Source organism: Apteryx rowi, unplaced genomic scaffold, assembly GCF_003343035.1.
Source record: "Apteryx rowi isolate R43461 unplaced genomic scaffold, aptRow1 scaffold_221, whole genome shotgun sequence".
In the NCBI taxonomy this organism is placed as follows: domain Eukaryota; kingdom Metazoa; phylum Chordata; class Aves; order Apterygiformes; family Apterygidae; genus Apteryx; species Apteryx rowi.
In genome coordinates, this window is record NW_020448542.1 from 1243506 (window position 1) to 1259805 (window position 16300).

General features: G+C 44.9%; 1 protein-coding gene across 47 annotated transcripts in view; it reads left to right on the forward strand.

Annotated features, from left to right (window-relative positions):
- LOC112965689 (CUGBP Elav-like family member 4) overlaps positions 1 to 16300 on the forward strand; it is a 694998-nt gene that overhangs the window by 621070 nt on the left and 57628 nt on the right. For 29 of the 47 annotated variants that reach the window (XM_026064898.1, XM_026064921.1, XM_026064900.1 and 26 more), the window contains one exon: positions 11304 to 11447. In XM_026064898.1, coding sequence (XP_025920683.1) covers positions 11304 to 11447 — 144 coding nt within the window. The remainder of the gene's footprint in view (positions 1 to 11303; positions 11448 to 16300) is intronic. The other 18 variants (XM_026064901.1, XM_026064925.1, XM_026064906.1 and 15 more) reach the window with 1 other exon arrangement.

Sequence of the window (16300 nt, forward strand, 5' to 3'; positions counted from 1 at the left end):
TCACATTTGCATGTGTCACCTCGACAGGAAGAAGCTTCACCCTGTTAGAAATTCTAGTTGATTTCCTCTCAGTAACAACTCCTTGGTGATTTCTACCAACTATTATTGTTGGAAAAGTGGTTGTCATTGGCCTAACATGGAATCGGTTTGTGCTAAGCACCATATAAAGCTCTTACAGAAAAGTTCCCACACTCAGTAGCTTACTAACTAAGGCCAGGGCTTACCTGGCTGAATTACATCAAAGTTTAGTTCAAAGTATAAAACTTTGGGGTCTTCTCTAACTTGTCATCTACACTTCTCTTACGCTTGATGGGGAGAGACTGCCCCCCTCAGAGGGACACTCAGTCCCCTTACGTAGTTGATGGTTTAGAACAGACACCAAAAACTGTCTAGAATATCCACCATGCTGCAATTAGGTCAGCTGAACCCCCCTCTAAGAGACAGGGCACAGGAGTTAAGTAAAGGAAGCAACAAGAGAGAATACAGTGTTTGGGAGTGAACTGGTCTCATTCACCATTAATAAGCATATTTAGCCAGTTAGTAGCCAAAGTCACAGCAATTCTTGTTGCTGGTCCCAGTGGAGAAGCAATAACCAGTGGACACTTGAGTATCTAAATCTTAATATTTAGTTAAATCTGGAAAGCATGGCATTAAGAAGGCCAAACTTGAAGTCATCAGTCTACTACCTCACTTCCCAGTAGCGTCTTCAAAATAGCCAGGTAACATAAACAGAACCTTAGACAATCCCATAAACAAATAGATAACAATTAAACAGATTGTGATTCAGAGTATCAATTAACCAACAAAACTTACTCTCATTTAGATTCCAGCAGGGCCTCGAGTCTTCAGTTAATAAAACCCCCTTGTGCCAGCTAGCACACAGATAGAGAGTCACTGACCCCCTCAGGCTGTCAGGTTAAATAGAAAATGGAAAAGTCATTAGCTATGTTTTACATGAATGCAGGAAGATAAAGAGGGGATTTTCAAAGGTAATTCTCAGTAAAAGTCAGTGAGAGTCCAGCATCTAAGTGCCCTCCATGCCTCGCAGCTGAATCTACCCTAAAGTTACTTGCCAAAAGTCACAAAGTCTGTGGCAGAGTGGGGTATTGGCAACACGAGTCCATCTTCCCAAATGCATACAGAAAGTTGAGGCCTAATTTTACACTGTTGATGTTGGAGGAGCTGATGAAAGAGAGTGGAGATGCTGGCTGAGACACATTTTTTCTCTTTACTGTTGATGTACAGCTCTGTAAAGAAAACACACTCCATGCAATGCGTTCGTGTAACAGACTACCTTGCTTAACTCAGGGCCAGATGCAACACACCCATTCTTTCTATTAAAAAATAATTAAAATTAAGAAACCATTCATAACTCACCAGCAGTATACCCAGCTCTCCCTTCTGTAATGAATGATTTTTTTTCTGAATATGCCACCTAAAAACCATTTATAAAGTGACCCATTGTCCTTTGGGATGAAAGATGCAACAGACATATAATACCTGGACGTTAATTTGCAGGCGCTTCTTCCATCAAAATCCAACGGGTCTTGATAGCTCAGGCTCACTTGTCCTCTAGGCACTGGCTTCTGGCCGGAGACGGACTGAGGTTCATGGACTTTTCCACCCCACTGCTGCCACCATGACAACTGCTTTTGTGTCCTCTGGGCTACCAGTGGCCTGGTATTACCATAATTTCCCTTAATTCCTTCAATATAAAATAAAATCATAGGACCATGTTCCCTCCCTTCCCCCTTGTTCCATAAATGAACTAATAAATCACATGTTTCTAGGTCCCAGAATAGAAAGCCAAGCAGCCCAGCTGCCTGACAGGGGGTATGAATCATACTGGCGCTGAAGATGGCCTTTTGGGGCCGGAGTACTCATCAGAGCTGCTTTTCTTCTCTAGTCACATCTCCGTAGCTGTGCAGGCATCTGGCAGGACAGCTAAGAGGCCTGTGGGACATGACAGGCTTCACTTGCCGTCTTCCCTGTGCTTTCTTGCTCTTTCTTCCCTCCAAACCATTTTGTGCCACCGAATTCATTACCTCCAAATGGGGTAAGAGTGATAACCGCTTGTGAGCCACACAGCCTCGCTGTAGACAAAAGGAGCTAATTGGCGCCATAATGTCCCTTTACGGGTCCAAAGGGAGTTGGAAACTAAATCAACATCCATGGAGGCGGCCAGGGGGAAGCGAGAGTGAAGGCAGGAGAGAGACAGTGCCGTGGCCGAGCGCTGTCGAAGTCCCAGCACTGACAGCAGCCCCTGCGAGGCTCACTGCGCTCAACACCTGTCTCATTTGGATGAAATTAGGACCTAGTGAGGCTAAAATAATTCGCAAGCTCTGACCTTTCTGGGAGATCAGAGCCATCTATAAACCTCCAGTCCTGGAGATGTAAAATGTTCCCTGCCCCACAGGGGTATTTCCAGCCTTCTGGAGGGAATTTCTTTGGGCAACATTGAGTCCCTCAATGCTCTTCTCCTCGGGGGAGGGGGGGGGGGAGGAATTAAGATGTCAGCGCTTTATCACTCTGCTTGCTTTAGGGGGGTTTCTTTCTTCCCCCCTTCTTCTTCTCTCTTTTGCTTCAAACCTCATTTAAATCAGTGGGACCATTGCTTTGATTTAAGTGGGCTCTGGATCAACATTATATCACTCTAGATGCTTCTACTTGTTAAAGCGAGTTTTCTACTTGCTTTAGTCCACTCCTTCCCAGCCCTGCTCAGGTGTACAATCTAGAATGATAACAGATTCTTGTAAGCAAGGCAGAAATACCTTAGTAACGGGCAGACTGCTACCCTTTTCCAAAACACAACCGGTATTAAATGATTCAGTAGGTATTACCCAAATGGTTATTCAAAGATCGAAATTAATTTTTTACAGGGCAAAGATGTGTTTGGATTGAAACAATAACTTTCAAATGAGATTGTAAAACAAAAGCACGCACAAATTCACAATTGTGGAGCACTCCATCAGACATGAGTGGCTTTGCCTCTAATTACTCCCAGCAAGTACAATCAGGTAGGGGAACCTGCATCATTTCCCATCCTAAAGGTCTGTGTGGTACTCACAGGGAATAGTGGCTGCCAAATCTCACCCAGCAGCAAGGATGCTTTTCAGTCTCGGTGAAGTGGAAGCAGTGAGGCTAGATTCTTTGGCATAAATCAGCTTCTAGTTCCATTCAAACCAACAGAGCTATGCTGACTTTAATCATCTTGTAGCTTCTGGTGACCACCAGCACTCCATGCTTCTTTGTCACCATCCTTAAACAGGGACAATACCTTCCTGTAAGAAGACTCTCATTTTTAATTAATGATTCAGTTTTAATTAATGATTCAGAATTAATGATTCATCTTCACTTTAAATATGCTGCAAAATTGGTAGTACTTACTCTCTCAGTCAGGCAACACGCTTTAAACTGTGATAATCCAAAGTGATATGGCATAACAGTGATCTGGGATGCCAAGTAGTGTACAACATGTTTGCAACTCAGTGATGTTGCAGCGTTCTTCTGGCTGTGCCACATGCACACTTGAAATGTATCATCTCCCCAGTTTTCCAGCCCTTCCCCAACTTCAGTCTCTTTCCAAGTCATCTTAGACTGTTTATGTCCTCATCCTCAGCTGCCAAGGAATAGCAGACTTCATGTGAACAGAGTCCTGAAGCATCAGGGGCTCCATACCTGGCTGTGATGTTGCCCTGCTGTGACAATAGACAGTTCTCTTTATGGCCCTGGGGTTATTTCGTTTCTCTTATTTTCAGCCTTGCCTCTTTAGATCAGAGGAGAGGTACTATCCCTTTTGAGCTGTGATCACTCAGATACTAGCCATCACCAAGCTCTGCTTTGCAGCTACCAAACACTTTCTCAACAGCAATAATAATTTTTAAAAATTACAACCATTCAGCATTTGTTGCTGCAAGAGTATTTTTCAAGGAAAATGTGTTTTTAGTAAAACCAGAAATAAATATATGTTGTCCTCAGAAGCTGTTACTTTTAGTGGGAGAGAGAAACCTACAACATTTTCTTTTAAATTCTGGATTTTAAGTTTTTCTTGGAAAAAAATATTACTTATTTCTTTCATGTTTTTAAACAGTGGGAAAGAACTTTCAACCTACTGAAATAACAACACTTACCACTTCATAATGCATTAAGGAAAGCGAATGATTCTGTGGGGACTTTATCACCCATAGTCTGAGCTAAAAGACGCAGTCCTGCTAGAGGAACTCGGCTTTGAAGTTTAGGTTGTTTGGATATCTGGCTTTGATTTGAGGGCGATACTAATACCTGGGCTATATATCGAGTTCTTTTTAATTAGAATTGGGTACAGTGTCACCTGGAGTCAATGATTCTGTTGCCCTGCAGAAAGCAATAACTTTAGCTCAGAGAGACACCTGCTAAGTAGTGTATGGGCAAGTAAAACCTAAATCAAGCTTCCACTCCAAATAAATTACAGCTCTGGAGACCTGTGAAGGGAAGTACCTGCAGCAGCTCTCTCTGCTTAGACATTGCATGAAGAATCCCCTCTACCAAGGGAGAAGCGTTATCAAAGGGTCTGTCACTCCAGCCCTGGATGAATGTCTCCTTTCTCAGCTCTGTCTCTGTCGTTCCCGTCTCAAGTGTGTCTAAGCCAGCTCTCAGGACTGTGCAGTTGAAATCGCTCCTTGTGACTGCCGTCCTACTCATCTTTCAGATGAGACATGAAATTGAAGCCCTGAGTGCAGAAAAACACAACATATTTCACAAGAGGGGAGGGATGTTAGTCCTCGTCTTCTGGCCATCTTCCAGCATGGGTAATTACATTTCTACCTAGCTAAAATTCCCTCTGCTCTACAGTTTTAATTGGATAGTAGCTTCTTTTTCACTTGTCTAAAATCCCAAGTTGGGGTCATGCCCCCACAGGGTAATTCAGCAGCCCTCTTCTCAGTAAAGATACACAGGCTTTTCCAACAAAATCTGGTTCTGTTTTCAAACTTGGGAGGCATCCTATAAAATGCCCTGATCTGACAGAGCCGAAAACAAAGAAATCCTCCTTTGGCTTTCAGTGCCTAACATCAAGGATCCTTGTGTAGAAAACTGCCCTGCACCGCTTGCTGAAGATCAGCATCCACTCGGCTCTGCTTTACAGTCACAAAGAGGGTGCCAAGGCCACAATTTCAAACAAGAGCAACCCTCTTCACATGGTGACACTTATACAGATAGTCTGATTCCCAAATGGAAAGTGTCCAGTAGGACCTATTCATTTAGGCATCTCAGCTGGTGTGCAGGGCTGACATTTTGAAAGGTCCTTAAGGAAATCTGCACATTCAGATTTCCTGTACTCTTTAAATAATAGAATAATTCAGGTTGCAAGGGATCTCAGAAGATCATTTGGCCAAACCTCTCATTCAAAGCAGGGCTACCTTTGATATTACATCAAGAGCTTTGGTCACTGGAGCAAGCATTTGTAAATTTAACAAGCATTTTAGAAGTAGCTTTGGAGCCAGTTAAAAGTTCTGGGCCATTTCAGCTAACCAACAGATAAAAGTCTGCCTGTATTTCTCCTTGAAAGAAAGTACTTAAATATATGCTTACCTCCAATGGGACATTCATTAAGCTTAAAGTTAAACATGAGCTTAAGAACTTTGGTGAATTAGACCCAAACTCACTAGCTCTTCAAGAAAAATATGTCTAAGCATTTGTAGAGATAGGTAACCTACTGAGACAGAAGTGACTTATGGGGCTGACAGGATAAGAAAATTCAGGCGTATATTCTGCAAGGAAACAATTTCACAAGACTTTTCCTGTGAATATTGTTCTAGGGAGTAGCAGGTTTCCCTGATGCTGTGCAGTATTATTTGGTCTTCTTTAAAGCTTATGCTCCAATTTGTGTATACACTCCATTTAGAAGGCCATAACTAATGGAAAATAGTCCTGACAACCAGGCAAAAGATTTGTTTTCCTTTGCCTTTAAATGAAATATCAATGGATGGATATTTTATTTTTAGTTGAATATGAAATTTCACAAGCAACCTGTCAAGCTCTGTTTTCAAGAATGACTTTATTTCACATGTCAAGACAGGCTGGGAAATTAGTTTTTCCCACTGAGGACTCTGATTAGGGATTACAAAGTGAGCGTGGTGCAGGGTGATTTTTCCTCCATCTTTTTCCTCACCCCGCCAGCCTAGAGAACATCTGACTCTGCTGACTAAGGGGAGCAATTCATTACCACGCACGGGAAGGGGATGGGAAGCAAGATAGTCATATTAAGTAGACCTGCTGGCCCAAGAGAGAATGGGGAAAGCATAATAATACTTAGCCTTTATGTTATTCTTTTCATCAAGACATCAAAGTACTTGAAAAAGGAGGTTGATATGATGGGAAAGCAGATAAATGACAATTCCAGGTAGCCTATTGCAGAAGTCCTAGTAGAAATGCTCAGTTTCATAACAGTCTCTTTTGACTGTGGATCTGCAAGGTAGAGAAATAAACAGGTCTTTCCCTTGGTAAAATGCAGAATTTACACACAGATCTCAAAGTGCATTTCAAACATTAACGACTTAACCATTATAACTCTCTTGGGAGCTGGGGAATTATGAGGTCCAGTCCGACAGCCAGAGAGAACAAGGGGGAGCTTGTGTATTACTAATAAATGACCGAGTGGATCAGGCCTATTGCCTTTGTCAGCAGACAAAGGCTGATTTATACCATGATTTAACTGCTTGAGGAAAGCAATAAATAGTCTAGATGAAGGCCTCAGGGATTTTTATCCCATTGAAAATCTGCCCCATTCCATGGTCTTTCTAATGTCATCCAGTGGATTAGTGGAAGTCGCTGGAGCAGACAATAATCTTGTGGTTAATGTAGGTAAGTAGCATTGTTCGGCTCCTCTGCTAAGACTCCAGAATGGAGTGATCTGGTAGATTCTGCTGCCTGATTTCCTTCGGGCCATGTGAAAGAACTGGATGCAAGGAACCATTTCCAGAGAATATCCACCCCAAGGTCAATCTTCATATTCAGGAACAATGCAGCACCTCTGCTGGCTACACATCTATTAACTGCTTACACATACATCTCTTCACAGAGCACTCTTAAAAAAAAAAAAAAAACAACAAAAAAAACCACAGCCACACTCCTTTTTCTTCTCTTTCTTCGTTGTGCATGCTCTAACTTGCTTCTATTTGCCAATGGCCTTTCTGCCCTGTGTATGTGAAGTGGTGTTCAAAGAGCCCCAAAGTCCTGCTGTGACAGGCAACCCAGAAAAACATCTTATAAGAAGCAGTCTCAGATTCCATTGGGTCAAACAGCTGCTGTGCAGTCACTACGACTCACATCAGGAGGGAAGAACACTCCAAGGGCAAGAACTTCATATGGAGGCTACCCATGTTTTCATGATGCCATTTACAATAATAGCTTGATTTTCAAAAACATGAGGCATCAGCCAGTTCCTGAGGCAGATCTCTGACCCCAAGACTTCCAAGGCAAATAGGTATAGAAAGAAAAGGGGTAGGAATAAGATATCAGCTTATTTACACTTCCCTGTCCTGCTAACCAGTGCAGGTCACATCTTCAAAACCCACTTGGAGAGAGGAGCGCTAATTCACCTTGTTCAACTTCACAGTCCTCCAGGCTGCATTCTGCCCACCACACTGCAGCATCTACTCTGCAGACTACAACAGCAGCTTTGAACCACCTAATCTGCTGTAGACAAGTGCCTCCCTCCAATATAGCTGCAAATAGGTTTAAATCATTAGATCCAGGTTACCAAACAGTCTCTTGGATCAGGGTTAATTAAATGAGTGTTGAAATCTAATTAAGGACTGGTCCAGGTGATAATTAGCAGGAAATGTATGCATTAAAATATTCATTTGTCGATGAGCTGCAATTAAGAGTGTGATTTGGGGAAGGATCAATAACTACATCATGTGATTAAAAAAAAAAGAAAAGTTGCCTAGCCTTGAGCAGAAATGCAGGGGAATTTTGTTTGGATTTTTTCCCCCCTTTTATTCCCCCTGCTTTCTGTTTTGCTCTCGTAATAACTTCTGGAGACTGCTCTCCACCCTTGAATGAGGCATTCTTCTTTCCCTCCCTTTGTTTTTCTAAGTCATTTGTTTCAAACCCTTGTTCTTCAACACATTGTTCAAGTGGGTTATAGATTTATTAGAGAGAGAGTAACAGGTCAAAAAGAAAGATTCCTTGCCAATGAAAATCACTTCCTCCCAGAACATGCTGCTAATCCAGGGTAACATTGCTCATTGGGTGGCCTTAGATTGTTTTTTTAGCAAGTTAATTCCTCAACTCTTTATTCATAACTGAGGAACTGGAGAAGCTATTGAATATGCATAGCTTGGACTTATATATATGTATGTGTATTGTTATGGTTTACCACATTATTCCAAACTTGTAGCAGAGCATCTCTGCTTTCACTGAGACTATTTTTTTCCTGTTACAGGTACATAGGTGTGTGTGTAAGCAAGTTAATTACACTCCCCCTGTGCAATCCCAAACAATCCCACCTCTACTGGAAAAACGAGGGCCCCACAACAACCCAGCTCCTCTGGCACAAAACTGGTGTTCCTCTATTGCCACCACTAGAGGCTGAGCTGGCAATCTCCCAGCTGACTGTTTTTCCATCAGTGAATATCCGCGTGTCAAAAGGGAAGCGTACCGTGGGAACACGATGATTTCAGCTACTCTTTGTCAGTCTCCTGACAGCTCACCTGCCTGTCTCCCCAGACTCAGCAGCAGCCCAGCTCCCCAGGCAACTTTCTCCCTGCTGGCAGGGCTGCTGCCTCATCCCCCCTCCTCATGTGCCCCTCATCCCCTGGGGAGACCATGCTTCAGGGAATCAAGCAACCCATGAAGTTAGGAAATCCTTGGAGCCAGCCAAAAAATATCAATGCCTTCCTAAGCAGATCTATTTCTTTCCGTCTTTGCCTCCTATCAGAAAGTTAAGAATTGTGGTTTCTGACCTTTCATCTCATTTTGGGGAGGAAAGAGATTTCTTTCATTCCCAAAAGCTCTTAATTTTTCATGGGCTTCTGCAGCCAGCTCTGATAATCATCTGTAGATCTGGACCAGTGTTGACTGGAGATAGAACCCCAGCATTGTAAAACTTGCCTGAAAAACTGTAGCGTCAAATGTGGGCTCTTTTGCAGTAGCTTCTCTATTTCCTACTATTTGTGGAGAGAAAACTCAAGTCCAAAAGGTTCTGCTTTTGATCCCCTGATTTAACTGTACTGTGAAGATGCTAATTGGTGATGAAACAAATGCCCTGCACAGCATACTGAATCCTGCTTCCAAGTCTGGTCAGTGTTATTCACAGAATCACAGAATTGCTGAGGTTGGAAGGGACCTCTGGAGATCATCTAGTCCAACCCCCCTGCTCAAGCAGGGTCACCTAGAGCACATTGCACAGGATTGCATCCAGGCGCGTTTTGAATATCTCCAGAGAGGGAGACTCCACCACCTCTCTGGGCAACCTGTTCCAGTGCTCTGTCACCCTCACAGTGAAAAAGTTTTGCCTCATGTTCAGATGGAATTGTCTGTGTTTCAGTTTGTGCCCGTTGCCTCGTGTCCTGTCGCTCGGCACCACTGAAAAGAGTCTGGTCCCATCCTCTCGACACCCTCCCTTCACATACTTGTACACATTGATAAGATCTCCTCTCAGCCTTCTCTTCTCTACAGGTCTAGCTTTCTCAGTCTTTCCTCACAAGAGAGATGCTCCAGTCCCCTAATCATCTTGGTAGCCCTTCGCTGGACTTGCTCCAGTAGCGCCACATCCCTCTTGTACTGGGGAGCCCAGAACTGGACACAGTACTCCAGATGTGGCCTCACCAGGGCTGAGTAGAGGGGGAGAATCACCTCCCTCGACCTGCTGGCAACACTCTTCCTGATGCACCCCAGGATACCATTGGCCTTCTTGGCCACAAGGGCACATTGCTGCCTCATGCTTAACTTGGTGTCCACCAGCACTCCCAGGTCCTTCTCCGCAGAGCTGCTTTCCAGCAGGTCAACCCCCAACCTGTACTGGTGACTGAGGTTATTCCTCCCTAGGTGCAGGACCTTGCACTTGCCTTTGTTGAACTTCATGAGGTTCCTCTCCGCCCAGCTCTCCAGCCTGTCCAGGTCTCTCTGAATGGCAGCACAGCCCTCTGGTGTATCGGCCACTCCTCCCAGTTTTGTATCATCAGCAAACTTGCTGAGGGTGCACTCTGTGCCTTTCTCCAGGTCCTTGATGAAGAAGTTGAACAAGACTGGACCCAGTMCTGACCCCTGGGGGACACCGCTAGCTACAGGCCTCCAACTAGAGTCTGCGCCGCTGATCACAACCCTCTGAGCTCCGCCATTCAGCCAGTTCTCAATCCACCTCACTGTCCACTCATCCAGCCCACACTTCCTGAGCTTGTCTATGGGGATGTTATGGGAGACAGTGTCAAAAGCCTTGCTGAAGTCAAGGTAGACAACATCCACTGCTGTCCCTTCATCTACCCAGGCAGTCATTCCATCATAGAAGGCTATCAGATTGGTTAGGCATGATTTCCCCTTGGTGAATCCATGCTGATGACTCCTGATCACCTTCTTGTCCTCCACATGCTTGGAGATGGCCTCCAGGATGAGCTGCTCCATCACCTTTCCACGGATGCAGGTGAGGCTGACTGGGTTCTGACAGGAGTTCCCTGGGTCCTCCTCCTTGCCCTTTTTGAAGACTGGGGTGACATTGGCTTTCTTCCAGTCCTCAGGCACCTCTCCTGTCCTCCATGACTTTTCAAAGATGATGGATTGCACTGGATGTGAGGGTAACTGATGTGAGGGTAACAAGACACGAGAGGATAACTTTCCCCTGCTGTGTGAAAGGGTGACCCAATGCAGAGGATCTGGCATGCACAGAGATACCACGTTCCATGAAAATAAATCAGTTCATGAATCCTTCCACATACATCCAGCAAAAGCTTCTACATGTTGGTGCACTGAGTTCAGATCTTTGTCCTCTGGTGACAGCTAATGGGCCAGAAGGTTTTCTATAGGTTGAAAGAATGAGGTGACTTCTTTTGCAAAGAACATATTAATGGCAGTCTGGAAGTTTGAATTTTGGAGAAAACTAAGAACTAGGCTGCTGGCCCCATTCATTCACCCTGAGGCATCCTTTCCTTCCTTCCTTTCTGATGCTCTCAGCCTCTTGAAAATGTGCAATCAAAAAGTCTGAGAAGTTGTCTAGGAAAAGCAGTGTCAGCTGGATCCTACACTAGCAAATCTGTGTCAGGTATGTGGATTGCATGAGTCAACATGTCTAATCCCTTGTGTCTCTCCTTTTGTTTCCTGTTCTACAGGGAGCCTCTTCAAGCCTGGTGGTGAAGTTTGCAGATACAGACAAGGAGCGTACAATGAGACGCATGCAGCAAATGGCAGGACAAATGGGCATGTTCAACCCCATGGCCATCCAGTTTGGAGCGTATGGCGCCTATGCACAGGCAGTAAGTATAGACACAGGCTCTTTGTGTGTTCATGGGGACAGGGTTAAGCACCTAGAACAACACAAAAGCACACCTGAGCAGAGGAACAGTTGATTAAAGCAGAGGAGGAACCAGTGATTCCTTCTTTAAATTAGTTCCACTGTGGGAGCAAACTGAGCCAAGCTCTCTGGTGTAAACTGAGGCATCTCCCAGAGAAGTCCCGGAGGTGCAACAACTTCTTCTAGTAGTAGCCAAACCATGACTGAGTGTGTGTGCATGCAGGACACTTCCATTGCTGTCAAATCCAGACACCACTAGCCTTTGAGGATTTGGAAAACATAGTCCCTGAGTTCAGTTCACCCTAGTTCTGTTCTGTGTCAGCACTATCCAGCCCTTGTGCAGGTGCCCAGCTTTCTGGCCTTTCTTTGTGACCAGGCCATGCAGATTGAGCTGAATGGGGGTGATGGCTCCCTGCTCTATTCGGCCAGGCCCGTACTTTCCCAGGCATGATTGTGGGTGCCTTTGGAGTGGTCACAGAATAAAACAGCAGTCACTGAGACAAGCACTTTTAGGTTCATTAAAGCATGCTAGATAATATTATAATGGAGGGGCACACGTATACATACACACAGTCATGGCTCTCCAAAACTGTATGATTTAAGCGCACTGGGAGAACACATCAGCTAAATAAGTCAGTGTTGCAACATCTATCCCAGATATGCACCTTACACACCTAACCTGAAACCTGAGCCCCAGGTCAACCTGTAACTGTATAGGAAGCTAAGCTCCTGACATAGCCCTGAAATGGGTGCCTGAAGCATGTACATAACCAAGCATATAAATACCCCTCCTTGCCTGAATCAGAGAGAGATTGAATGACTTGCCTTAGGTAATACAGGACCAAGTCAGGAATCATACTCCAGCACACTTATACCCCCTCTACCGCTTTGTCTGCAAGGCCCTGCCTTCTTCCCTATTTCCTTCTCGTGTGTTGGCATTCTTCATCCCACCCACATATTCTTTTTCTAAGTTAGGGCTGAGAAATTTCTGTCCTTCACCGAAAGCCTTCTGCATAAGTAAACCGCTGGTACAATCCAGCCAGCCCCTTGATGGGCCTTGTGGAGTCCCAAGGATGCACTGTAGGAGCTCCAGAAGTTGCCCCTCTCCTCCTAGCTACACTCCCTGGTGCTGTTCTGGGCCTTCTTTCTTCCCTCCTCATCAGACAAATTCCATTTTTCTTTCCATTTTGCCCTGTTTATTTTTATTTCCAGTCAATGAGAGAGAAGCCCTCCTCTGCCTCTTCCTTGTTCCCCTGCTCCCTTCCTCACACGACAAAACGGTCCCCTCCCCAGCTTGGTTGTGTTTTACTGCCCTCCTGACCGGGGAAGCTGCGGCGTCAGCAAGGGGAAAAGAGATGTAACTGAGCCCAGGCCAGTGGCCTGGCAGAGGACTGCAACATCTGTGCTCCCATGTACCAGGGGACTAAATAGGAGGACAACCCATGGGCAGCTGGAGAGGAACATCTGCGGAGGTTGTCAGGCAGAAGATGCAGCTGTAGTATTATGCTACAGGCATCTATTAGACAGGTGGAGAGGTGGTAAAGATGTTGGCTGTCCTGACACTCTGGACCCAAACTCCTCTCAGCTACATTATTTTTAATCTAGATTAATTCTTCTAATTGCCGTGATAAAGGAGTGAGCCTAGGTTTATGCTGGTATAAAAGAGGATGAACTCTGTCCTTTTACTTTTAACCACAAAAGTTCCCTCCATCAATTTCTCCCCAAATAATACTGGACATTTTGAGAGTAGATGCTTCAGTGAGTATTTATCTCTGAAGAAAGTAAAAACAGTTCTTGGGTCCGCTTCTGCTCCACTTGAATCCACTGAATATTTTTCCTATTGATTTCTGTGAAAGCAGAATTGGACCCATCCTCTTTTTTTTCCCCCCCCTCTGGTAAATATGCTAATAAGGGGGAAAGAATAAGTTTTAGATCTTGACCCATTGGATATGACAAGCTGGTGACACCAATTACCCTGAGGACTTCAGAGCTGTCTAAATGATGGGATCACATTTCCGTGTGGCGCCTGTACAACCAGAGCGTGCTCAGATCCTGTCTCTCAATCAGCCTCGCTATCTGTGTCTCTCCCTATCTGCTTCATCTCAGCATCTCACACAAAAGGAAAGGAGGGGAGCACCGAGGCTGTGTGACGTTCCCTCAGTCCCGATTAATCCACCTCGGACTGCCGGCTCTTAGATACCAGGGTGATTGGCACCTCGTAAATGCCAGCAGGAGATGGAGAGATCGATAGAGAAAGAAGGAATAGGAGGGGCAGTTTTATTCAGCCCAAACTTGCAGTTGAAGTTTAAGAGCTAAGGCAAGTCAGGAGGAGGGAAGGTGAAACAGTAAAAATGCAAGAGCAGGACAGCGGTGACGGCTGAGGCCACTGCCATCAGCAACTCGTGTCACCTTGGGTGAATCATTCAACCCCTGGCCTCATTTCCCCACCTACAAAAGAAGTTGATGACCAGGTTTATTTATTTTCCAGTCTCCCTTAGGGACATGGTTGTCTCTTGTGCTGTCTCTCCTTGGTGTTTCACACACAGGCCTGATGGCAACACAAATTTAAGAACTGCCTCAGTGTTTAGTAGTGAGGCCAGGACTAGCATGAAATACTGAGCTCTCTGGTTTGTACTCACCAGCTATCCTCCCAGCTCTCCCTTTGCAGTCCAAACTTGACTGATGTCTCCATAGAAGAATCCTCAAGCAGTCCCACGAGAGCTAGTTAATCAGGAGTTTCTAGGGGTCTGTCCCCATGGAGGAGGCTGCCACAGCCCCCCAGGCAGTGGGTGCATGCTGAATCTACCCAGAGGGGCAGTCCCAGCTCATGTGCACATAAGTGGGGCCGGACTAGCTCCCCACGAAGAGGTTTTCACACATTAAGGTGGCCAGTGCATCAGAAACCCACATGGTGCAGCTGTTTAAGATATCAGTGGGCAGCCGTGGACTCACCACTCAAGTCCCTTCAGCCATATGAAAGCAGCACCTCTAGGGAGAGGCTAGGAGGGTCTCAGTCCATCAGTGTTTGACTGGCAGTCATTAGTGTTGCTACCAGGACTGATCTGGGTCCCAGTTCCCCTGTAAGTTGCTTCCTCTGCAGCTCAGCAAATGGCCATGCCACGGTTTGCTCACCACTGCTGCTCGCTACCTCGGCTTAACCAACCTTAACCTTGACAGCAGTGATGGCCTCGCATAGGCTAAGCAACTAGTCCTCAGATTAAGCAACCATGTGGCCACAGAAGCAAAAATATCAGGAAGCAAAGTGTGTTCTCCTCTGTGCCTGTTTTTTGCCTCCCCTCCTCATGTACATCTGCAAACAAACAAGAAAACACTTGGCATTGACCGTATGTGCTGGTTCAGTGATATAGAAAGTCACATCAGACCCTCCTCACCTCTTTTGTATAAAACCCAAGGCAAGGCAAGTCCCATGGCTCCATAGAGCTCATTACAGAGGCATCTGTACTCTTTTGTTTCCATTTGTTTGCTTATTTGTTTTCAACAATAACTTCCCACACTCATTTAACCTTTCCTTTTATGAGGCAATTATTTATTTTAGTTCACACACGTATAGGGCACCAGCCAGTTTTGTGGTCAGGTTGCTGTGAATCCACATCAGCTGGATATCGGTAGCTGTTTCCACAGGCTCAGTTAAGGGCAACTTGAGGCAGAGGTTTGAAGCCAGCCTGTGGAGGAAGAGGCTGATGCTCAGTGGCATAGTGTCTTGTTCGACCCTGATAAGCAATGGAGTGACAAGCCTGAAATCATAAGCAAGAAAACTCAAACCAGACTATGAATGGTGGTAGTAGAATCCTAGCCCAAAAAAGCTGTGGTGGCAAAAGTTCCTTCAGCTCTTTTCTTTTCTTAAGGAAGTGGCAAGTACTTAGCAGCTGTCTCATGTCACTGCTGCCCCACAATGCAGAAAAGAAAATGTGGGCAGACCAGAAAGGGTTGGGAAGATGGAAAAATGCAGAAGAGCAAAGCAAGAACAAAGGAAGGAGCCTTGGAAAGTGACAGATACTGTATAAATTATTTAATTTTTAAATTATTTAAAATAAGATCAAAGTCATAAATCAAGTTTGCATAAAAAATGGGGTGGGAGTGTTAGCCACAGTCTCCTGGCCAAATTCCAGTCATGGGACTGATTGCATTTCTGCAGCAGGGGACAGGCATAGATTTAGTGAGTAAGAACAGACAGATGGGGACAGGGCAGCATGGGCAACTGTAACATTTGCTCTCCGGCCTCGAGCAAGTCCTTCCCCTTCAGTAAATCCCAGCTCCCCTAGCACTGAAAGAGTGCAAATGGCTGCAGCTCCTGAACTGCAGACAGTAATTGCAATAATCTGGGTACCTCTAGTACTGCACAGATCTCAGTAGTCATCAGAAGTGGTCACCTTGGGTTGTCAGAGCTGCAGTGACTCTACAGTGTTGACCATAAAAGCTGAGCTGCCCCCTCCGCCTCCCTGCCCCAGCTCCTGTGGAGATGAAAGGATTTTTCTTTTAAATGGTCTGAGATAGTGCTGAAGGGAAGAATCGTTTCTTCCAATATTTATTCAGTTCATACTGTGAAATTATTTTGGAAGGTTATTTAAAAAAATTCAGCTAGCCCTATGAATGCAGGGAAAATTTACTTTTTGTAGGGACTACATAATATGTATAATTGTTATTATATTTAAATGACCAAAATGAGACAGCATATTTGTTACCAGTTGCTATAATACCAGTTACTCAGATGAGTTTTTCTGATTCCTTCTGGAATAGGAAGCTATTTTGAAGCCACAATACTTTGTAACAGGGCAAATAGTGTGTTTTTGATTG